Below are 19,902 nucleotides of genomic sequence, written 5' to 3'. Positions count from 1 at the left end.
ACTTGCAGTCAAAGCCATAAACAGTACAGGGCTGGGCTGAGTGACCACCTATTCCATTGTCTCCCATCACGGCATCTGACCTCAATAGTGAGTTGGAAGTGCTAACTGCCACCACACAGTATGATCTTGAGACAAACGGTTGGGATGTTACAGGAAGCTTCTCCATTGCGGCCCTGTAACTTTGGAATGCTTTCCCTTCAAAATACAGGGTACATCTGTGGCATCCTTCCAGTTGAAGTGCACAGTATTTTTATTTTCTCTCTCATTCTCTGTGGCTTGTGGGTAGTAGCTCTATTGTACAAGAGGGATAAGTGCCACTAGGGATTTGTTTTTGTTTGGTGCAGAAATTATTACTTTTTAGTATTTTTTTTAAAAAGGTCTATTTTGATAGGGACCCAGAGACATATAGGCAAGGCTGCATTATACAAACAATGATAATGTCCTTAAACTAAAATCTAACTGGAAAAGCCAGCTGTCCTTTAAGTCAGTTTATGTTACAATAAATGAATTATAGTGAAGTTAGAGATAGCAGAGAGATCTACAGAAACCAACTCATCCCCCTAGAGCAGAGTCTATGTTCTTTCATCCACTTGTCCTTTGTGAACTTACTTTGAGATGAAAACAGGCCACAATGGGTAATTTCTTCATAGTGAGTTGTTTGGTAGATTCCTGGTAGCTATGGCAACCACTACATTTGATTTTGGCACCGCTACCTAGATATTCTGGCCTTGTAAACCTGAAAAATATTAAGTGGGAGGATGCATAATACAGGCAAATTATTTTCAATGCATCTTGAAAACAGTTTGCATTTCCACTTGTAGCCACTTAGCAGCATGCAAGATAAGCTTACATCTTCTCTCAGGAAAGCCAGAGGTGACCTGCTGCCCCTTTCTCCACATATTTCTTAAAGTGCAAGACCCACTGAAAATCATGCACAATTTTGCACAGTGCATATTTATAATGTGTTATAGAAAGATTAGGAAATTGGGCACAGAGCAGAGTCATTAGTTATAGCTCTATTATACAAGGTAAGTACAAGCCCTGTGCTGAGATAATTATACCCAGAGAACAGATGCTAAGGAAATATGCTTCTTTTCTTTTTGCAAGATAAATCAGAATTTAAAAAGCTACCAACAGAGGAGAGCCCTGTTTCAGATTTCCAACTCGGAAATTTACATTTGCTACCACTTGGGCAAGCTACCCGGAAATGCATCAGTGGCAGAGAAAGGAGATTGAATATTGGCTCATCCACCACAACAGAATAGCTCATTTTGAAATAGCTTGTGCAGACTTTTTGTTTTCAAAACCAAAAACGTGGACATGGGAATTCTGAAGCAAAGCCAGATGCTTGCTGTGCTCAGTTACATGCCAGTCCCCAGGATGCTCTTCCAGCTCTCAGGCTGGGGTCAGAGCTCTAGAGGGAGAGAGAAAGGTTTGGATGCAGAGTTCTGTTCAAGGGCAAATTATTGACAACTAAAGATTTGCTTTCAAAATTTAAGTTTTAAGAACTTCCAGCCTGTTACTAAAGTCAAGTGGAAAGGAGTGCTTTATAAATCGCTTAATGGGTGCAGGAAACTGTTAGAGGATGGGACAGTTCCTGAGGTAAACACTCAGCCACTGCGTGGACACTCATAGAAACACATTAAAACAAAAAATGTTCAAGCTCTGGGAATCCTAATATTAAATCTTCGGGGGGGGGAGGGGAAGGACTGATTTCTAGTTTTTTTTTCTAAATTTAAATTTACAAGCTGTATGCATGTTCCAGTCTCTCTATTAATGTTGGGTTTAAAGTTATTGAAGCTTCTTGTAATAATACATATTAAACTATCAATTGGGCATTTTAGACTACTACAGACCTGACACATTCAAGTGCCTATTGGTATTGCTTCTGATCAGCGATCCAACTCTGTTCTCCTTTTGCTTGAGGCCACTGCAGCTTCCAAAACTAACTGTAGCCTTCCTGATTGTCTTGATTGATAAACTTGTATTTCCTTTTCCCATTTGAATACTACCTCTAGCTGTTCCTCTGTTTCTGTCACAAACTTCACAATCTCTTGCCATGAAGCGCCTCCATGTTTCTGGTCTTTGTCACTTTTCCGCTCAGCCCACTTTCTTCCTTACAGCCAGCTGCAACCTGTACCATCACTTCTATATAGATACCACCCAGTTGTGCATCTTCCTGGTCTCATTCTTTGATGCTCTATCTGCCTATCAGCTCTTGGCTGGATCAGAACCTATCTACTCGATTATTCAATGAAATCCTCTTCTTGGCACATAAAAGCCCTCTTTTACCATGTTACTTCAACTTTGATACCAAAACCAGAAATCTTAGTGGTATCTTTGAGCCTGAAGATTTTTCCTTCCACCTGGCCTTTTTTTGGGGGGTGGGGGGGTGGGGTGGGGGTGGTGTAATTCTACTCATCATTCCCAGAACATCACCAGAATTTACCCATCTTTGCCTGGATTTTACCTTTGCAGAAATCTTTATTCACGCATTAGTCACTTCTCCTCACAGTTGTATTAATACCCTGGTTTTACTGAATCCACAATTCTTAAAACTTCAGGGAGTTTAGAATTCTGGAGCACTATAAAAGTACTCTCTTAGTCCAGGAAGCCGGAATAGATGCATCTGACTCTTCAATCACTTTTGCTGGCTCCCTATCCATCTGTATGTCCAATTCAAAACTGCCCCCGGTTTTGAAAACTCCATGATTTGCTTCTCTCTCACCCTTCATAGCAATTTTACAATTGGGGGGGGGCATGGGGGGGAAGGGGAGTTGTGTCCACTTGTGTCTCTCTACCTTACAGCAGAGTTAAGTATCACACTTGACAATGCATTATGCTCTATATGAACATTAAATGTGTAACTAACTGCGCTGTGAAGCTTTTTTTCAGGTGCTTGTCCAGCTGTTTTAAGCCTCAGGAGGCTGAACCAGAGCACAAATGTAGTTGTATCTCAGATGCATCATTTCCCCTGTACAAAACGGTTTAAGTCAGTAGGTCTGTTTTGTTTTTAAACAACTGTCATAATAGCTGTGAATAAAAGAGATTCTGAGTTAAGGTGTCTTCCTTAACCTTCACTCAACCATACCATGGTATTACAGCTCAGAGCAGGCAAGATTAGTATCTATTCCAACACCCAGCAATGCCAATCATAACAGTCTGGCTGAAGGACAGTGTCAACTTTACATTTTCTTATTTAATTTATTTTCACTTATGAGTGAGGTTAGTATCTTCAAGAAGTGCTGCACTGACAGCCCTGGAGACTGAAGTCCTCTATCCACATAACAAGCATGAGTAACGTAGGCTCTCTCACATTGTGCCTCAGCCAGGCCTGGATAGCCCATCTCTAAAGGTGAGTGGGCAGAGAACTCTCCATGGCCCATTCAACCCATGGCTTCTCTGAAGACAGCACCAAGAAGGGGGATATTTACTACCAATTGTGTCGGAGGTTTTTGTGATATGCATACATAGCCCTGGGTGCTGGATTGAGAGCCAAACTCATTTCTCATAGAATACAACCAATAGATAATCACATGGCAACTGATTTTGGTCACACTTTGTTAGAGATTAAAATAAAACAAAAAACAAAACCACCCACAACAAATTTAAGTGCATGTTATGCACTACAAGATGGCTGAGGAATATTGCTGTGGTAACATGTTGTTAGTTTGCTTTGCTAGTTGCCATTATTTCTTCTTTGTGGACAGCAGAAGGGAGCAAGATTCTGTTTGCCATACGTTGTACCTTCGCAAGCAGTCTGTGAGTGTGGTGGTGCCTGATACATGGCTTTCCCCATTCACCACACTGCCGTCACTCCCCGGGCTCAGTGGCCAGAATGGTGTAGAAGAGCCTGGCAAATCCAAACTGATGTCCCAGAACGGGTCTATCGTTGTGGAAACACCACTAGGAAAAAGAATGGAGTTTAGCATTTGACCCAAGGAGTTAAAAGTACCAGTTCAAAACGTATGATTTACTATATGATATAAACTGGACATTTACTGGAAAAGGCAACCAGTTCTACTTCATCCCTACAGGGCACTCAGACTACATAAAGCATGTCTGACAAAACAGCTACACTCAGTACTATATTTACACAGCCAATTCCTTTACTGGAGATTTATTTAAAAAGCACAATGGAAAACCACAGATTTTAGGAAATGTATTGCATGTTTTGAATGCAGGATATAAATTTGCTACAGTCTACAGTTTAATGGAGTTCAGTGATTTAGAGCCAAATGGTTCTGAGATGCAGAATCTGGCCTGCATCTTGGGATGAAAGTGCTAAGGTGTTTCTATTTAGACTGCTGCACTATCTGTGTTCAGACAAAAAAAGAGAACAGAAATACTCTTAAAAAAAAAAAACAGGAGTACTTGTGGCACCTTAAAGACTAACAAATTTATTTTAGCATGAGCTTTCGTGAGCTAAAGCTCACTTCTTCGGATGCTCTTGATATTCAATGGTGTGCTTGTTGGAACTTCAGAGTTCACTCTACAATCTGCCATGGCACTTGGAAACTGAGATCTTAGAGCATACCAGAATCAGAAAGTACATTATATTCCTGCTCATGTTTCTCTACAAGACATCTGAAGACAAACCCAGTGGCTACAGGTGATTGGAGACGTCGCTCAGAAAGCTTTAACCTCCATTCCCTTGAACCTTTCCTTCTACCATTCAGATTTGTATGTGATTCTTGCTTCCAAATGCTAACTTTTTTTGTTTATGAAAGAATGTCCCACCTGTGCTCTTTATCTGCTCTTCTGGCCTCCTCCTTCCTCTAAATACCACCTCTTTTGGACTAAAAATCTAAGTTTACAACTTCCCACTTTCATTCAGCTTCACTAGGGCAAAATATTTGAAATGGTCAAAAGAAGAAATATGCAACATTTACAGATAATAATTTCAAGCTGGCAAACTTATTTTTATGCCTTGAGCCACCTGACTTTTTCTTTAACTCCCATCTTTCCTTGTTAATTTTCTTACAAATTCTGACATCAGATATTATTCTTAGTAGAGATCAGCTGTGATGATACCACACCCAGGCTACCATTGTCAGATACGGACTCTGTGGGTCCAAAAGACAAAGACTAGTATTTCACGCTTTTTCCCATGATGCTCAATCATTCCTACAGCGAGATCTCTGTAGGTCAGTCCTGAAAACTGAGTACAACAACTGATTAAAATGAGCTGCGTACAACAGTCCATCTGCAAGATAGCGTAGACAGTTTGGGGAATGCAAGGTAAGACCAAAAAATATGTAGTGGAGCTCCAATTCCCCGAGTGATGTCAAATGGCTTAAAGTAAGCCACCTTGCCTGATAACACAGAACAGAAAGAATTCTTCCCCTGACTCTAGTAAACCTTTATTTTCTCTTATTTAAGTTTACCTAAAGCTCTAGAAACCTTTGCCTCCAAAACCTAAGGCTCAGAATTGAAGAAAAATGATAATGTGGCTGCATGTAAGAGTTCTCTTACTTCAAGTCTGGTACACCTGCGTATTCCCTATCAAAAGAAAATTTGCCTTGGAAGTGTTCTGATAATGAATTTTAAAATTAACCAAATTTTGGTAGGCTAATCAAACTCTAACCTAAAAGTGCAAAATCCCATAAACGTGTGGTATTTTTTCCAGGCAGATTTTTCAGTACATCTTGATCTATGACCCTTACCTTCTATTTGCTTGTGTTTAGGTGATGCTGTAGTTAAACAATATGGTGCAAGAAAAAAGACCCAGTATGACACTGCACTGTTGGACCAGCCCCATCCTGTCTGAGTGCAGAACTAACCAAATTACACTTACTGGCAGACTTGACAAGTGACATCAGACTGCAGTCCGCCTGTGAAGATTTGGTCTATGATGCAGTTACAGTGGTTGGGGTTGTTGGCCTTCTTCCCATTATCGTCACCTGCAGGAAAGCAAATGAAATCTTTGTAATACATTCTCACATGTGCCCCACCAGTTCATATGGGCAGTTTGGAATCTCATATTCACTGTATATTTAAGAAAACAAGGGTTCAAGAACATGCCTCTGGTGGAGTATAAAATACCGTGGAAAAAAGTTTAAATGCAATTTTGTGTTTCAGCAGAGATGAGGCTTTAAGGTAATGTGGACAGCCAGCCAATCTCAGTTCTACTCTGAGATAGCCCACTCTTGCTTTGTAGAGCGATCTGCTTCGCTCGGTCAGGTATGAGGGTTGGTTCCAAAGCTAAAAGGTGCTGCCAAGGCGGCTAATGAAAATGACTATTTAAAAACCACTAACAGGGCCACTGAGTGGCATTCGCAGTTGAATAAGCAGACAGCCTTTGCTGTAGCAGCAGTGATTTCCACACAGGTATAGCACACAAGTGTGTGCTATTTTCTTACATTAATTCAGAGGACAGGTTATGCAGAGATGAAGATAATGGCTATTTTTAACCATCCTTCCTTAATCAGCTTGCCAGAGCAAAAGACTAAGGTTGTGTTAAGGCTCCATTAACCTTCAGTCTGGTGCCTATATCCTATCCTTTCATCATAAACACTGTCCTTGTGTTCTGAAGTTTTCATCAGTAAGAAAATGAAAGATAGTCTAGCCTCCCAGACAGCATTTACTATAAGGTAAAGTCATGTCTACTTCAAGCTTATTCATGGAGAGACTGAAGCTTCTCTGCTTTATGACTGGGATCCTAATGGCATTAACTGAATGCACCATTCATAAAGGTTTGGTCTAGTATTCACAATGCAGGTCTGATTACCAAGAACTCTAAAATACAAATCTCTGCTCTGATACACATTCTTTATCCAGCTTGGGCAATTCTTAGCCTCTGTGCCTCACTTTCCTCATTACTAAAATGAGGATAATACATTTACTTTTCTACCTTACAAGGTTGTTGTGAGGATGAATCAAAGTCTGCGAAGTGCTTACTCCTATATCTACAGTAGGGCTGCTGCTGTTGTTTCAACACATACACATGGGTGGAACCAGCTGACAACAGCTGGTAACTATTTCATAAAGTAAATTTTGAAATTTTTTCCAAAAACCTATTGTTAACAGAGGCTGCTAGCACAGCTAGAATTAGGTTAAGAAGTGCAAACACTAAAAATTGCTTTAGACTATATTTTAGTTTCGGAAATGAAATACTAAGGAGGCTTAGCACTCAATCAACAGAGCTCCTAAAAAAGATTTTCAATCACTAGGACAAAAGAGCAAACTAAAAGCACACAAAAGCAGAAAAAGTTAGAGTTACATTTCAGGTACTTTAATTTGGCTTTGACTGTTTACAATAATCTAATAGCAACAGATTTTTAAAACTGAAATTATGGAAAATTGTTGAAAATATAAATTGACAGACTGATAAAAGTTCCAACCTGTGCCTAATGTGGAATAAATGAGATAAGATCATAAGAATGGCCATACTGGGGTCAGACCAAAGGTCCATCTAGCCCAGTATCCTGTTTTCCGACAGTGGCCAATGCCAGGTGCTCAAGAGGAAATTAACAGAACAGGTAATCATCAAGTGATCCATCCCTGCCCATCCTGGTTAATAGGTGAGAATTACTTAGCCACACTGGGCTTTTTAGGTTAATAATATCCTAAATGGCTCAGAGAAGATCTCAGAGATTCTGCAGCTTCTTGCCTTATAGGTACTTCTGGTCACTAAAACATACTCAGGAATTGTTTGCAAGAAAGAGAAACAAATGGCTTAAGTAAATAACATTTTAAAAAAAAGTTAGAATATATACATTGCAAGTAGATTTACAGTCTAGTTTTAGAATAAAGTGCTCTTGGCTGAAAGTTGCTTCAACCCCTACACCTTGGGAATTTTATGATTAGAGTTTCAACATGTGGATTTCCAAAATACAGGTTTCAGTTAACGTATTCCTGAACCTAGAACCTTCAAGATTTTTAAAAGGTTTAAGTTATGCTCAAAGTTCAAATCAACCTAATGAATTCTTAAAGAATATAAAACCTTGCTGTTCACCTTTATAAAAGACCATTTATAATTTGTAACACATGGATTTTAATAATGATTTAAGATATATTATCTTTTTTAAATCTGCATTTCAGTTCCCCTTTAAAGACACTGTAGAGATAGTTACCTCACTATAATCCCACCATCTGAAATTGATCCCCCCCTTTTCTTGTTTTGGAGTGGGCAGAAGCAGAGAAACAGGCTCTACAGATTTTCATTGGCCCTCAGGTAATGTCCCTGCTGCATACGTTAATAGACAGCCATTTCTGCCCACAGGAGACTAAGAATACTCCCTTTTCAATTACACAAGTCAATTAGGCTCAGTGATGAGGGGGTCTCAAAAGAATATCTTGCAAGCTTGTTCACAGCTAAACAGAAGGGCATTACCACTCACATCATTTCCCATGACATCTGGTTGGAAAGAAGGAAAAAAAGAATACTGCCACCTCCTCGCACTTGTCAATATATATCTATATCTATATCTCTCTATATAAAAAAAAGGAACTGAGAAGAGGCAGGGAGAGGAAACATTATGCACCTGAATACTAGCAGCTGCAACTGATTGTGCTGTTGTAGTTAAGGTTGTATTCTGCATATTTATCGTATCATGCGGTAAATTCTACTTTCACAGGCTTATACAATAGCCATAAGAAATCACACCATGTACAACAGTAATTTCTTATAAAAGAAATCAACCAAAGTTTTTCTTTTAATTTAAAAAAAAACCCACACCTCACAATTGCTTGAATATATGCATATACAAATTGCTCTGATTAAATATAAATAAAATAAAAAATATAAATATATGGAGATATACCTATCTCATAGAACTGGAAGGGACCCCAAAAGGTCATTGAGTCCAGTCACCTGCCTTCACTAGCAGGACCAAATACTGATTTTTGCCCCAGATCCCTAGGTGGCCCCCTCAAGGACTGAACTCACAACCCTGGGTTTAGCAGGCCAATGCTCAAACCACTGAGCTATCCCTCCCCATGTGCATTTCCTCCAATTCCCCCTCTCTGCCTCCACTACACCCCACAACCCCCTTCTCCACAATTCACACTAACTCACGTACACCCCACCCCCTGGCTGGCCTCCACTGTTAACTCTCCCCACATACATACACCCTATCCCCCTTGCTCCACCCATTGCACCCAAACCCCGTCACTAGTCCCACTATTCACTCTCCTTACATCACACTCCAATCCGCCACACTACACCCCCCAACCTCCCCTTCTGGCCCCTACTATTCACCCTCCCCACACACACCCCAACCTCACTCGCTGGGCCCCATTATTTACCTTCCCCACATACACCCCATGCCCCTTGCTGGCCCACACTACACCCCAAAACACCCTCACTAGCCCCCACTACACCCTGCCACCTCCTTTGCTAGTCCCCACTATTCACCCTCCCCACATACACCCCATCTCCATCTCTGCCCACACTACACCCCCCAACCTCGCTTGCTAGCCCCCATTATCCACCCTCCCCACATACACCCAGCCCCGCCCGTGCCGGCAGCACTCCTGGCGGCCCCGGGGAGAAGGAGGCTGGGGGCTCCAGGCCCCACCGCCAACGAGGCGAAGCAAGATCTGGACCTGTCCGCCGCTTGGGCTTGCGCAGCCGGAAACGAAAGGCCAAGGCACGGAAGGTGTGCCCCCCGCCCCCAGTGTTAAACAGCTTGGATTTAGATTAAATGTAAACATTCTACAATCAGCCTAATAGTGTAATCATTTCCTTAATTTGGAAAACTGAAAGAGTGGCTACAGTTCACAAGTAGTAGTTCCTTTAAGTATATGAGATGTTCCTTCATATGCATACTAGATACGTTTATAGAAAGGCCATAAAATAATCATCCGCAAACATTATAGTAGCATTTGCATGTTCATTTCTCCAGAGTCTGGCATTTCTTTAAAGGTATCGTGATGCTTTGTTTTACGACCATAGTTTTTTATTTTTAACTAAAAAAGGGACACATCAGAAATTAATTCCACCATCTTAACTTTGGGGACATGTGCTATGAACACATACTTGTTCCATACCTCTGTTGAAAAGTTCCATTCTCACAAGCAGGCAGTACTTACTGAAATTTATAAGAAACTTAGAAGACTCTCTTATCCTGGGATTAGCAAATCCACACATGGAGTTATTCCAGACTAACTACTGTGCTTTAAATTCACACCCTACCTTAATCTGAATGAACTTTCAAGTGCAGCCAAGACCTAAAGAAGAAAGAGAAACTAACTAGGTACATCCTAGTTAGAGGAAGAAGTGGGTATTCACCCACGAAAGCTCATGCTGCAAAACGTCTGTTAGTCTATAAGGTGCCACAGGATTCTTTGTTGCTTTAACTAGGTACAAATTATCCTCAGTTCTGGGATACATACTAGGTAGAAACAAAAAATGTTCAGATGTCATCAGCTCCATTTTTCAGAGATGCTTGTAAGATAGGAGCTCTTAGGTGGATTTCTTTCAAAAAAGGGGTCATTAAGATTAGACTGATGTTACCTTAAAGCTAATTTTCCAATTTTCAGGCAGGGCAGCATTATACATTTTTACTTTTCTCTAATACAAGTTTAGAGATTTGCAAATCCCAGAGAATCCCACATCAAATACTGGGATAACAAGTTGTGAACAATGCCTTTACATCTGGTCTACTGTATAAAAACGTAAGCAACAGAGGTCAGGTAACTGTTCTACACATTTTCTGTACCTTCTTCAGTTCAGGTCAAGACTTCAAAGTCTGCATATTAATTTGTCATACATGGTTATTTAGAGGTCCAAGTCTGAAATTTATGGTTTTAAGATACATGTCAATGGATTGTCTAACGTCCAGTTTACTCCTCAGGCAAATAAAGTGCAAGATGGGAAAACAGAGCAAGATCTCACTGCCTGCCCAAGGCAGTCTGAGCTTTAAACCCACTTTGTCTTGTTGAGATGATGAGATCCAATAAAGATCAAAGCCTGAATCTCAACAGTGAGCAAGGTGGTGGAAGTGGCCCTCAGCTACAGCATCTGCAAGTGCCCAGATACGATGGTGCCATTATAACGTAACCATTAAAATTACCCTGGCTAGTGATGCAGATACAAAGCACATTGCCATTTATTAACCTGCATAATCTGTCTGAAAATGCTTAAGAGCCCAAATAAGAGTTTTTTAAAGCTAGAGGCAGAAGACAGCAATGCACCATTCAGACTTCAGGGCAGGGTCAGGTGCCACCATGAAGCTACTGGATTACCTGTTTTCAAGGACAGAGCAGTTTGCATTTTGGAGAAGAGGCAGGGAAGAGTAGTAATCAACAATTCACCAGTTTTGTCTTCCCAGAGGCTCCCTCCCTTTTGCTAATCCATCCTTTCGGCTGGAGAGAGCTCAATCTAGCTCCCTTTCCAACACGTCAACACTGCTTTTTGGATTGGCCCGTTGGAAAGGAATGGGGTACAAGGCACGGGTGCTACACAAGCAGGCCTGATTCTCAGTTACTCTAAGATACTTTTATGCTACTCTAGCAGCAGCAAGGGGCTTTAAAGTGGGGAAAAACAGACCCCTGAGAATACCCGTGCTTAGAGACCCTTCCTGGCCAATGCAGAGCTGGCATAAAGGCTCTCTACCAGCCCTGCTCCCTGGCATGGAGGGTGAATCAGGAGCATGGCTGGAGTGCACTGGTGTATGATTATTCTGTGTTTCCCAGAGCATTAGGGGACAATGGGAAACAGAGCATAAATTAAACCAGCCTCAGAGTTTCTCTGACTTATGTCAGGGGTCAGGCAGGCTCCTGCATGGCCTGAGAATACATAGCTTTTAGCCACCTTATTTACATACTTCCATGATCCCCCTTTCCACTTAAAGCGAAGAAAAGGAGTAACTCAAAATCAGTGCCCCTCTCTCCAGCTTGGGGCCCAAACAAATCCACACCACTCAACACACACTTTTCCTGAAGACCATCAGGCCGGCCTATATATGGACCTTTAGCTGCTTAGGCGTATACTGGGTCTGAAACAGTGTTGTAAAGTTTAATTTTTACTTCCACTAAATATTGGTGGCGTACATTTTATAATTCAAGCTCAAAATGGAGTGTGCACATAAGATACTCCAAACCTCCCTCTGTTCTCAGGGTGAAGTGGACAGTGCTCTAAGAAGCTGGGGAGAGAGTATAGAGAAGAGACAAAAGATTCATCTACAGCAAATAGCTCCACTACCCCTCATTCTAGTAGTTGAGCAATTATGCAGTTTTCAGCATAAAGGCATCATGACATTTGGGGGATTCCAAACCGATAGTCAGTAGTGACAGAGCGATGCCCAGCAGCAGGGGCTCCTGAACAAAGAAGTAGTGTGTGTGACTCTACACTCAAAATATTTTGACGGTAACATTTGAGGTAGATTGCTACGGAACTGCAAGCCTCAAAAGCTCTGTCTATCCAATCTGAATTTACACTACTGGCACAGGAGGAATATCTGATTAGTGCAGCATTAGTATGCATAATCTCACTAGCAGCAGTATCTTATGAGTACATAAATATATGTAACCAGGACGGTTTTCACATTATATAGCTAAACAACCCATTTCCTCCTGAAACAGTTTAAAGTGTGTCCATACTAGCCTCCTGGTTTGTGCAGGAATCAAACAGTTCAATAACTATCTGACTGTACCATTTACCTTGCAACGATGCAGTCTGCAAACCTACATCATCCCCTAAGGATGCCTCCGTTTCTTCAGAAACTGAGCTTTAAAAACTTTCTGAATGCATAGATGTCACGATCCTGGCATCTACACTTCAATATTTACAGTATTATAATACAGTTTGAGCTACCTGCATGGATGTAACCAAACTTTGGTATAACTGTTGCACAGCACTGACCTAAAGCTAGCATTGGACAACATGGTAAACTTTATAGTATGGTTGGAACCTTACTGACAGCTTAAAAAAAACTCGAGAGATGTGAAATGCTCCCACATTCATCTGAATGAAATATTAGCTCTGAAGGCTAATGACAATTTGAATGTCCTCTGTTACCACTGAGTATTTTAACAGAGCTGTGCGGCCACTGCACTTCACTGCTTGGTTGGAAAGGGAAAACTTTCTCCTAGACCTGTGGTGTAAAACACCCTTGGCTTGAATAAATTTCTGGCAGAGTGGATGGGTGGAGAAGAGTAGAAAGCTTCTGTGATGGGCTGAATCGATCCAGAGGTTTTAGCAGTGGTGGGGGAATCTTGGGGAAGGCTCATTCTAGAGTTAGTTCTGTAAGATTTATCACATAGGTACGTTACCTAAAGCTAATACTTGACTCTCAGTTGACAAAATATTTTCAGATACTATAATATTAAACTTCAAAAGAGTATAGGGACCGTTGCTGGCAGCTGCTAGCTTTCTTATTACAGTTTCAGGGGGAAAGTTACCATTCTCACTTAGACTTGTCAATAAAAGCCCAAGAAATATAAAGTGGCTCGTAGCTAACAGATGAAGAAGCGTCAAGATTTGTAAGATCAATGATTCCGAGACTTTAAAAAGTCCAAAAGAAAAAAGTGTACAGACTGCTTCTTCAGGATCAGCAGAAAATGAGGCCAAAGTCCAGATAGAATCTATTATTTACATACACAGACACCCACTCCCTCTTTGGGAAGATACTTTGTCTATTATTAATTTGAACAAATACATTCACTGTAATTACCCAGCATATTCAAACTTGCATTCCATAACGTACAAGGGTATTTCAAAGAAAAGCCAGACTCAAGACATTTCAGTGAAGCAGTGGTATTCTTCCCTCTGACAGTCCTCCTCTTGTAAACCTCAAAACTCATTTGTTTGTAAAAGTACTGTGTACGCCTACAGTGCTCTACAACTTCAAAAACAACAGCATCTAACATCTAAAGCAGCAGATTGTTTTAAGTGCAATAACACCTCAGGTATCTAAATAAAACGAGTGACAAGACAATAATTTAGACTTATGGAGTATTAATTCCCTTTATGCACATCAAATAACCAGTTTAGCTAACTGTGGGTCAGACAAACAAGGTTACATATACAGTATATTCTCTTCAGTTCATAGATTTTGTATCTTAAAGCCTTTCTTAAAATCTTGTTAGTTCATCTTTAAAAATGTGCTAATGAACACTTCAAGACTGAATGGATTTTGAGGTAAGGGTTCCATTCGGTGTTCCATCCATAGTGCTGTTAAAATGTTGTGCATCACGAATACAGTACTATAATATTTAAGCAAAACAGTCTTGGACACTTACTTTGCCTCCTTTTGTGTGTTTAGTCAGTACCTTATTGAGGCATTGAATAAAAGTTTAAAATACCTCAAGTATAAATAGAATTTGGATGGCAATTTAAATGACAAGATACTGACTCACATAACCAATAAGAAAAGGGTAAGCTCGTGACTCAAACCAATATGTGCTCTCTCTCTCTCTCAATATGGGTATTTTGGCAGGAGGAAAAGTCTGTTTGATAGATGTATGAGAGAAACGCAAAAACACATTTAAAAAAGAATTTGCTAAATAGGGAGAATACTGTGCTGGAAGACCCAGCTTAAGAGGAGATCTCTAACTTTTTTTGATTCACTATTCCTTGTTCATTGACATGCTAGTACAAGCCTTACCTTTGCAGTGTCTGTGTAGCACATCTAATGCAGCAATGAGGAACTCGTGTGCATCCTGTTGCTCGTACCCTGCTAAATGCCGTGCATGCGTCCATACCAGGTGCAATAACCTATATGGAATGTGAGGAGATCGGTGCCCAGAGTAAAACTGCTCAAAGCAAAGAAAAGGACATGATTGTTAACATGATACACAGTCGCTGTGCATTTAGCCATAAAAGAAGTTAGTGACTGGAATTAGGCAATTGAAGTTGAATGAAACTTTAGTTGAGACAATCTTACACTGAAATGTCAGGGTTGTTTTTTTTTTTTTGTTTGTTTTTTAAAAACAGATCCTCCAAGTTAGTGGTTTGAGAACAGAATACACTGGACACATTATGTAAATTATAGGCACCTTTTATAGTTTTCATTCTTGCAAGTTCCTGTTTTTGTGGTGATTAGCCTGCATTATGAGTAATGTCATATTGAGGACAGAAATGAGCAGTACTCAAATCTGCTCACTCTGGATAGCACGCTGGAATCTCTAAAACCGTATTTGCTCTAGATCGAAGACATACCTACACATGTAAGGAGTCAACAAGCATATTTGTACATTCTACCCTTATGTAGAATTAGGAAAAACAACAAACAGTATTGGCCACTGGAAAAAATAAATCAACGTTTACTATTAACTACCCCTAGATACCGATGTATGGTAATTGCTTGAGAGTAGTGGCCACTACACACTAAAGGTTTGTCTATATGGGGAAATTTACTGGAATATACATACCAGTATGTCATGTACTGCTGTCAAAGCAACATAAGCTAAATCAGAAAAGGGCATTTTTATTCCTGAGTGTGTCCACATGGGAAGTTATACTAGTATAACTATACTGCTATAGTTATAGCAGCATTGGGCAAATTTACCAGCAAAACTATCTCTGTGTCAAGAGTTCCTCCTGTAAATATAAAAGTTCAATTCCAAATTTACTAACTGAAATGACATTTCATTTCAAACAAGTGAAACATGTATCATTTGACCTCCCCTGCCCTTTGAAGAAACATTCTCCAGCAAGGGTGACCTGCAAGACCATGCTAACTGTTGACAAGACCTCAATAAGTGACACTACTGTTTATGTTTGAGGTATATTTTCCAACAAAACTCTTCCATCACATAAAAAAGAATATGCAGAGGATTAAAAAAAAAAGCAATGTGGGTTCTCTCACTACTGTGGGGAGAAAAGGTTTTATTTTTTGTTTTTGTTTTTTTTTAAATTATTTCCGGGTTTCTCTTTGCTCTTTTCCCGTGAGCTTTTTCACACCAGTAAAATTGCAAAAACTGTGTGGCAAGATGGCTAGAGGAATTGTACTGTCTCTTTTGGGGTTAGCTGTAGGTGAAATTTGGTCTAAATTATTTTTTCATTAGTCCTCATTTGTGTATAAAGCTCTGCAGTCTTTTGCCAAATTTCTCTGCAAATAAAGTTCTCTTCTTCTATAAGCACCTATATTCTCAACAAGAAACTATACTAATGCAGCCCAACAATGCAAAAAAGCCTTCTATAAATAAGAGGATCAATAGGTAACTCTGATGCCAACAAGAATGACACCAGGAGACTGGAGCAGTAATTGAAATCTGCTGATGCAGCTACTGTTCAACATTATTCAGGAAACTGCAGCAATAAAACTTCTCTGTTCTGTCACTCCTTACAATTAGTCTCAGAGCTCTCTGGTCATTTTAACCAAGAGCACTCTCTATAATTACTCCACTGCAGACGCTAGACCTGCCAGCAGATTTTACGTTCTTTAGTGCTTCATTAGGATGAAAGGAATCTAAAAGAAACTATCAAATTATTGGCTATTACCATATGGAAACTGGAAACACACCCAATCATAGTACTGTTAAATATACAGTACAAAAGCTTCACTCATACTATATTTAGTAATAGTCCCTATGCCTTTTACTCAGCACATTTTTATTATTTACAGACAAGGATGCTGGAATTTGTATACTGAGGGAGCTGAAAGCTATTGAACCAAAACTGTAAATCCTATATATAATGGAAACCACTTCAAGCCAGGGTGATCAGATGCTCTGTTTTTAAAGGGACAGTCCTGTATTTAAGCCCTCCTGCAGGTGCCCTGACTTTTCTTAAAAATGGGAAAATTGTCCCATATTTTCTGTCCTCCTCTCCCCCCACCAGTATAGGCAGGTCCCGCTGCTGGCCAGATCCCTGCCAGTGAGCGGGAGGGTTCCAGTGGCTGACAATGGGGGTGGGTGTGCAAGGCTGGTGGCGGGGCAAAGATGCAGCGCGTGGGGCTGGCCACTCCCCCTGCTGGTCTGCTGCGTGCTGGCTCCTGGCCAGCAGGGCCTTGCCCCACATTCCATTTCTGGCTGGCACTGGCTGCGTGCTGCGGTGGCTGGTGAATGCAGGCAGGCACCAAATGGTGGTCAGTTATGTGTTGCCTCTGCTGCCCACCTTTATGCACTCCCCCTATTGCTTTCCTCTCCCTGCTTTGCCCCTTCACCCCCTTAGTCCCGTTGCTCCTCCATATCCCACCCGGTGGGGCATGTCCCGCCCCAGCGCTGTGCAGCAAACCAGCCTCTGGCTGGAGCCCTCAGCTCATCAACAACCTGGCGGGCAGGCTCCTTCTTTCCCCTATGGCTGGGCTGGCACCCCAGGAAAGCCCCAAACCCTCCGGCCCGGGTGCATGTGCCAAAGCCCCGCACTGCGCTGGCATGGGGAAGCCTCTCCGCCCCTCAGCTAAGCTGATGTATAAAATGGCCTAAAAGATTGTAAGTTTTTTCCAAAAACCTTCAAAAATCTGCTCATTTATTCTCTTTGAAATATCAAGAATGTCAAGTCTGGTCTTCCCTAGTTCTATTGGCAAACTCTTTGGGGCTCTCAGAGATGTGTACTGTGGGCTTTCCACAGACCTCAACTCAAGGGGCAGTAGTGCAAAATCCTTAACAGACATCTATTTCTTCCAACTGTTTGCAGGCTGAGGTCTCCGTTTGTAGATATGCCCTGCCCTAGTATTTTTACACTGGCTCATGGCTACCTCTAGTAGTAATGTATATGGGATTTCTAGATTTCATCAGACATTTTACACAATTAGCACTCAGCAGCAATATACAGCAAACTCGACTCATTGGACAGAGCTAGAGCAGGTAGACCCCACAGGCTATACCACTGCAGGGATGCTCTTCTCCCACCAAAAATGGATGTGTGGAGGTGTTCCAGCTATGGGAATAAACAAAAATACTTGGGCAATATTGCATACATACCAAATTAACATTCTCTCTGCAAGTAAGAGTTCTTATAGGCCTAACTCCTGTTTTGGACTCCATTCCAACTGGAAAAATTAAAAGCTTCATTTATGAATTATTTTTCATAAATAGAATAGTCCTAAATAGACAGGAAGTCTACAGTGGAGGATGGGGGAAGAATATGTTTTGGCTTCTAATACCAATATCTATCCTAGGTCCCTCAACATTCAGTAATGTTTCATGCAACTTGGAAGATCTCAATTTCACAAGCATGGATATAAATTCGATACCTGTTTTAGAAGCAATAATTTATTATGGTTTACGGCATGGGCACAATTTCTGCAGAACTTTACTGTGTATGGAACTTTAAGGATACCATAGGCTTGTGAGGCGTTTCTACTGTATAAATCTACACAGATGCTTTGCTGAGCATATGGTATTAATTCCCATAATTTCTTCTTTCTACTTTTCTTTAACTCTTGACTTTATAAAAACATTGCCTAGACTCTCAAATAGAGGACAATACTGTATGTGCCCAATAAAGCCCCAGTCTGTGATGTTTGGAATAAAGGCCCTAAGATACTTTTTCTTCCCTTTTTGGAGGTTTCAGCCAGAATTTATTTACTTTTATTTTCTACACAAACCATTTCAACACAGCCTAACATCTTAGACATTAAAGTAATAAATCTTCTCATTCTCCTCTATTTCTAAATTCTCTCTACCTAGGTTGTACTGTATTCTTTTGCAGACTCACAGGGGTGGGTAATGACAGGAAAAGAGAAGGCTTTGTTCTTTACATTGTGTGAGTGCATGCACCACAACCTGCAATATCCCCAGGTGTTCCCGCTATTCCAGTCACAAGTAGATGGAGAGAGACACCCTGCTAATCATGCCATATTGCAAGGTCATTCTGTAAAGTGAATAAATATCGCCTAGGGACTAGACCATCACTGAACTCATTTTCATTGGTAAACCAAAAGTAAACACAAGTGAAAAGCTAGTACATGAATCCATTAAGCCAACTAGCTCAATGAACAGATTCTATATATTTTTATTCTTAATTTTTTTAAAATCCAGTTTCAACTACATTGGCCATTCCCAAATCCTTTTCATTCTTCCTGCTATGCAGTACAACTGGTTTCATTACATTATTATTTCACTGACAGGCAAACTGCATGAGCTAAAATGTTAATAGATGCAATTATACATTTTAAAAACAAACACCAGAAATTTGATGCTGAAATATTTGCAAAGCTGCGCCTAGTGAATTTACAGGGAAAGAACTAGTCCCTTGATGTAAGCATTGACAAACAGCTGACACCTTCATTATTCACCATCAATCTATTTCAACCAGAAGGAACTTGTCACTTCCAAACACGCAAATGCAGTGGACATTTATCATGGAGAAACCACTGGTACAACCTACACAACTGATCCTAAACTCAAAAGCAGGACAACATTATTTCTTTAGGGATCACAATGGGCAAAATTCACTCTGATTTTCAGATTGCAGATCTCACTTTTTTTAGTTTTCTAAGCTGAATTTATTTGCATGCTCTCACTAGAGTCCCTGGCATTCCATTTGGATAAGATCACGCTTTCAGGAAAGGGGGGTGGAGGAACGATAAAATTAACCCTTGCCCTGATTGTCTGACATTTAATAAGATGGCTTGAGACAACTACATCAATTAACTCCCCGAGAGAAAGCCAGGTATAAACCAGATCACACTGAAAACCAGAGATAGAATTTAACTGCAGTTGCCCTGGTAATTAAATTATAAAAAAGATTCCTTCATAAGAGTCACACTGCTGAATCTCTATTGGTTGGCCCTCCCTGATCACTGGAAATGCAACATTCTGTATAAATGCATGTGTGTTTTAGTGAGGGGACTGGAGATAAGCAGTTCAGTGTTTAATTATAAGACATTAGATGGAAATGTGAGTGCGCAGACATTCAAAATGCTCCCACACAGGGAAAAAGGGGCTTCTAATAAAAATGCAGAGAGATTTATCCAATGTAGCCAATAATATAATATTTACTATTCACAGATAGGAGAAAATATTCTGGAGTTCGGTAATCAATAGCACAGTTCTGCTTCTGAGGGA

At 40.6% G+C, this 19,902-nt stretch overlaps 1 protein-coding gene across 6 annotated transcripts in view; it reads right to left on the bottom strand.

Moving 5' to 3' along the window:
* USP22 (ubiquitin specific peptidase 22) overlaps window positions 1-19,902 on the bottom strand; it is a 172,104-nt gene that overhangs the window by 8,483 nt on the left and 143,719 nt on the right. For all 6 annotated transcript variants that reach the window (XR_005585417.1, XM_039491142.1, XM_039491143.1 and 3 more), the window contains 4 exons: window positions 14,553-14,700; window positions 5,798-5,903; window positions 3,748-3,906; window positions 610-736 (listed from right to left, as the gene is read on the bottom strand). Coding sequence is in view for 5 of the 6 variants with exons in the window: in XM_039491142.1 (XP_039347076.1) it covers window positions 610-736; window positions 3,748-3,906; window positions 5,798-5,903; window positions 14,553-14,700 (540 nt within the window). In the remaining variant the exon portion in view is untranslated. The remainder of the gene's footprint in view (window positions 1-609; window positions 737-3,747; window positions 3,907-5,797; window positions 5,904-14,552; window positions 14,701-19,902) is intronic.

The sequence above is a fragment of the Mauremys reevesii genome, linkage group 10 (genome assembly GCF_016161935.1).
Source record: "Mauremys reevesii isolate NIE-2019 linkage group 10, ASM1616193v1, whole genome shotgun sequence".
Taxonomy (NCBI): domain Eukaryota; kingdom Metazoa; phylum Chordata; order Testudines; family Geoemydidae; genus Mauremys; species Mauremys reevesii.
The sequence above is the reverse complement of the archived record's forward strand: the minus strand, read 5'-3'. Positions and strand labels throughout refer to the sequence as shown.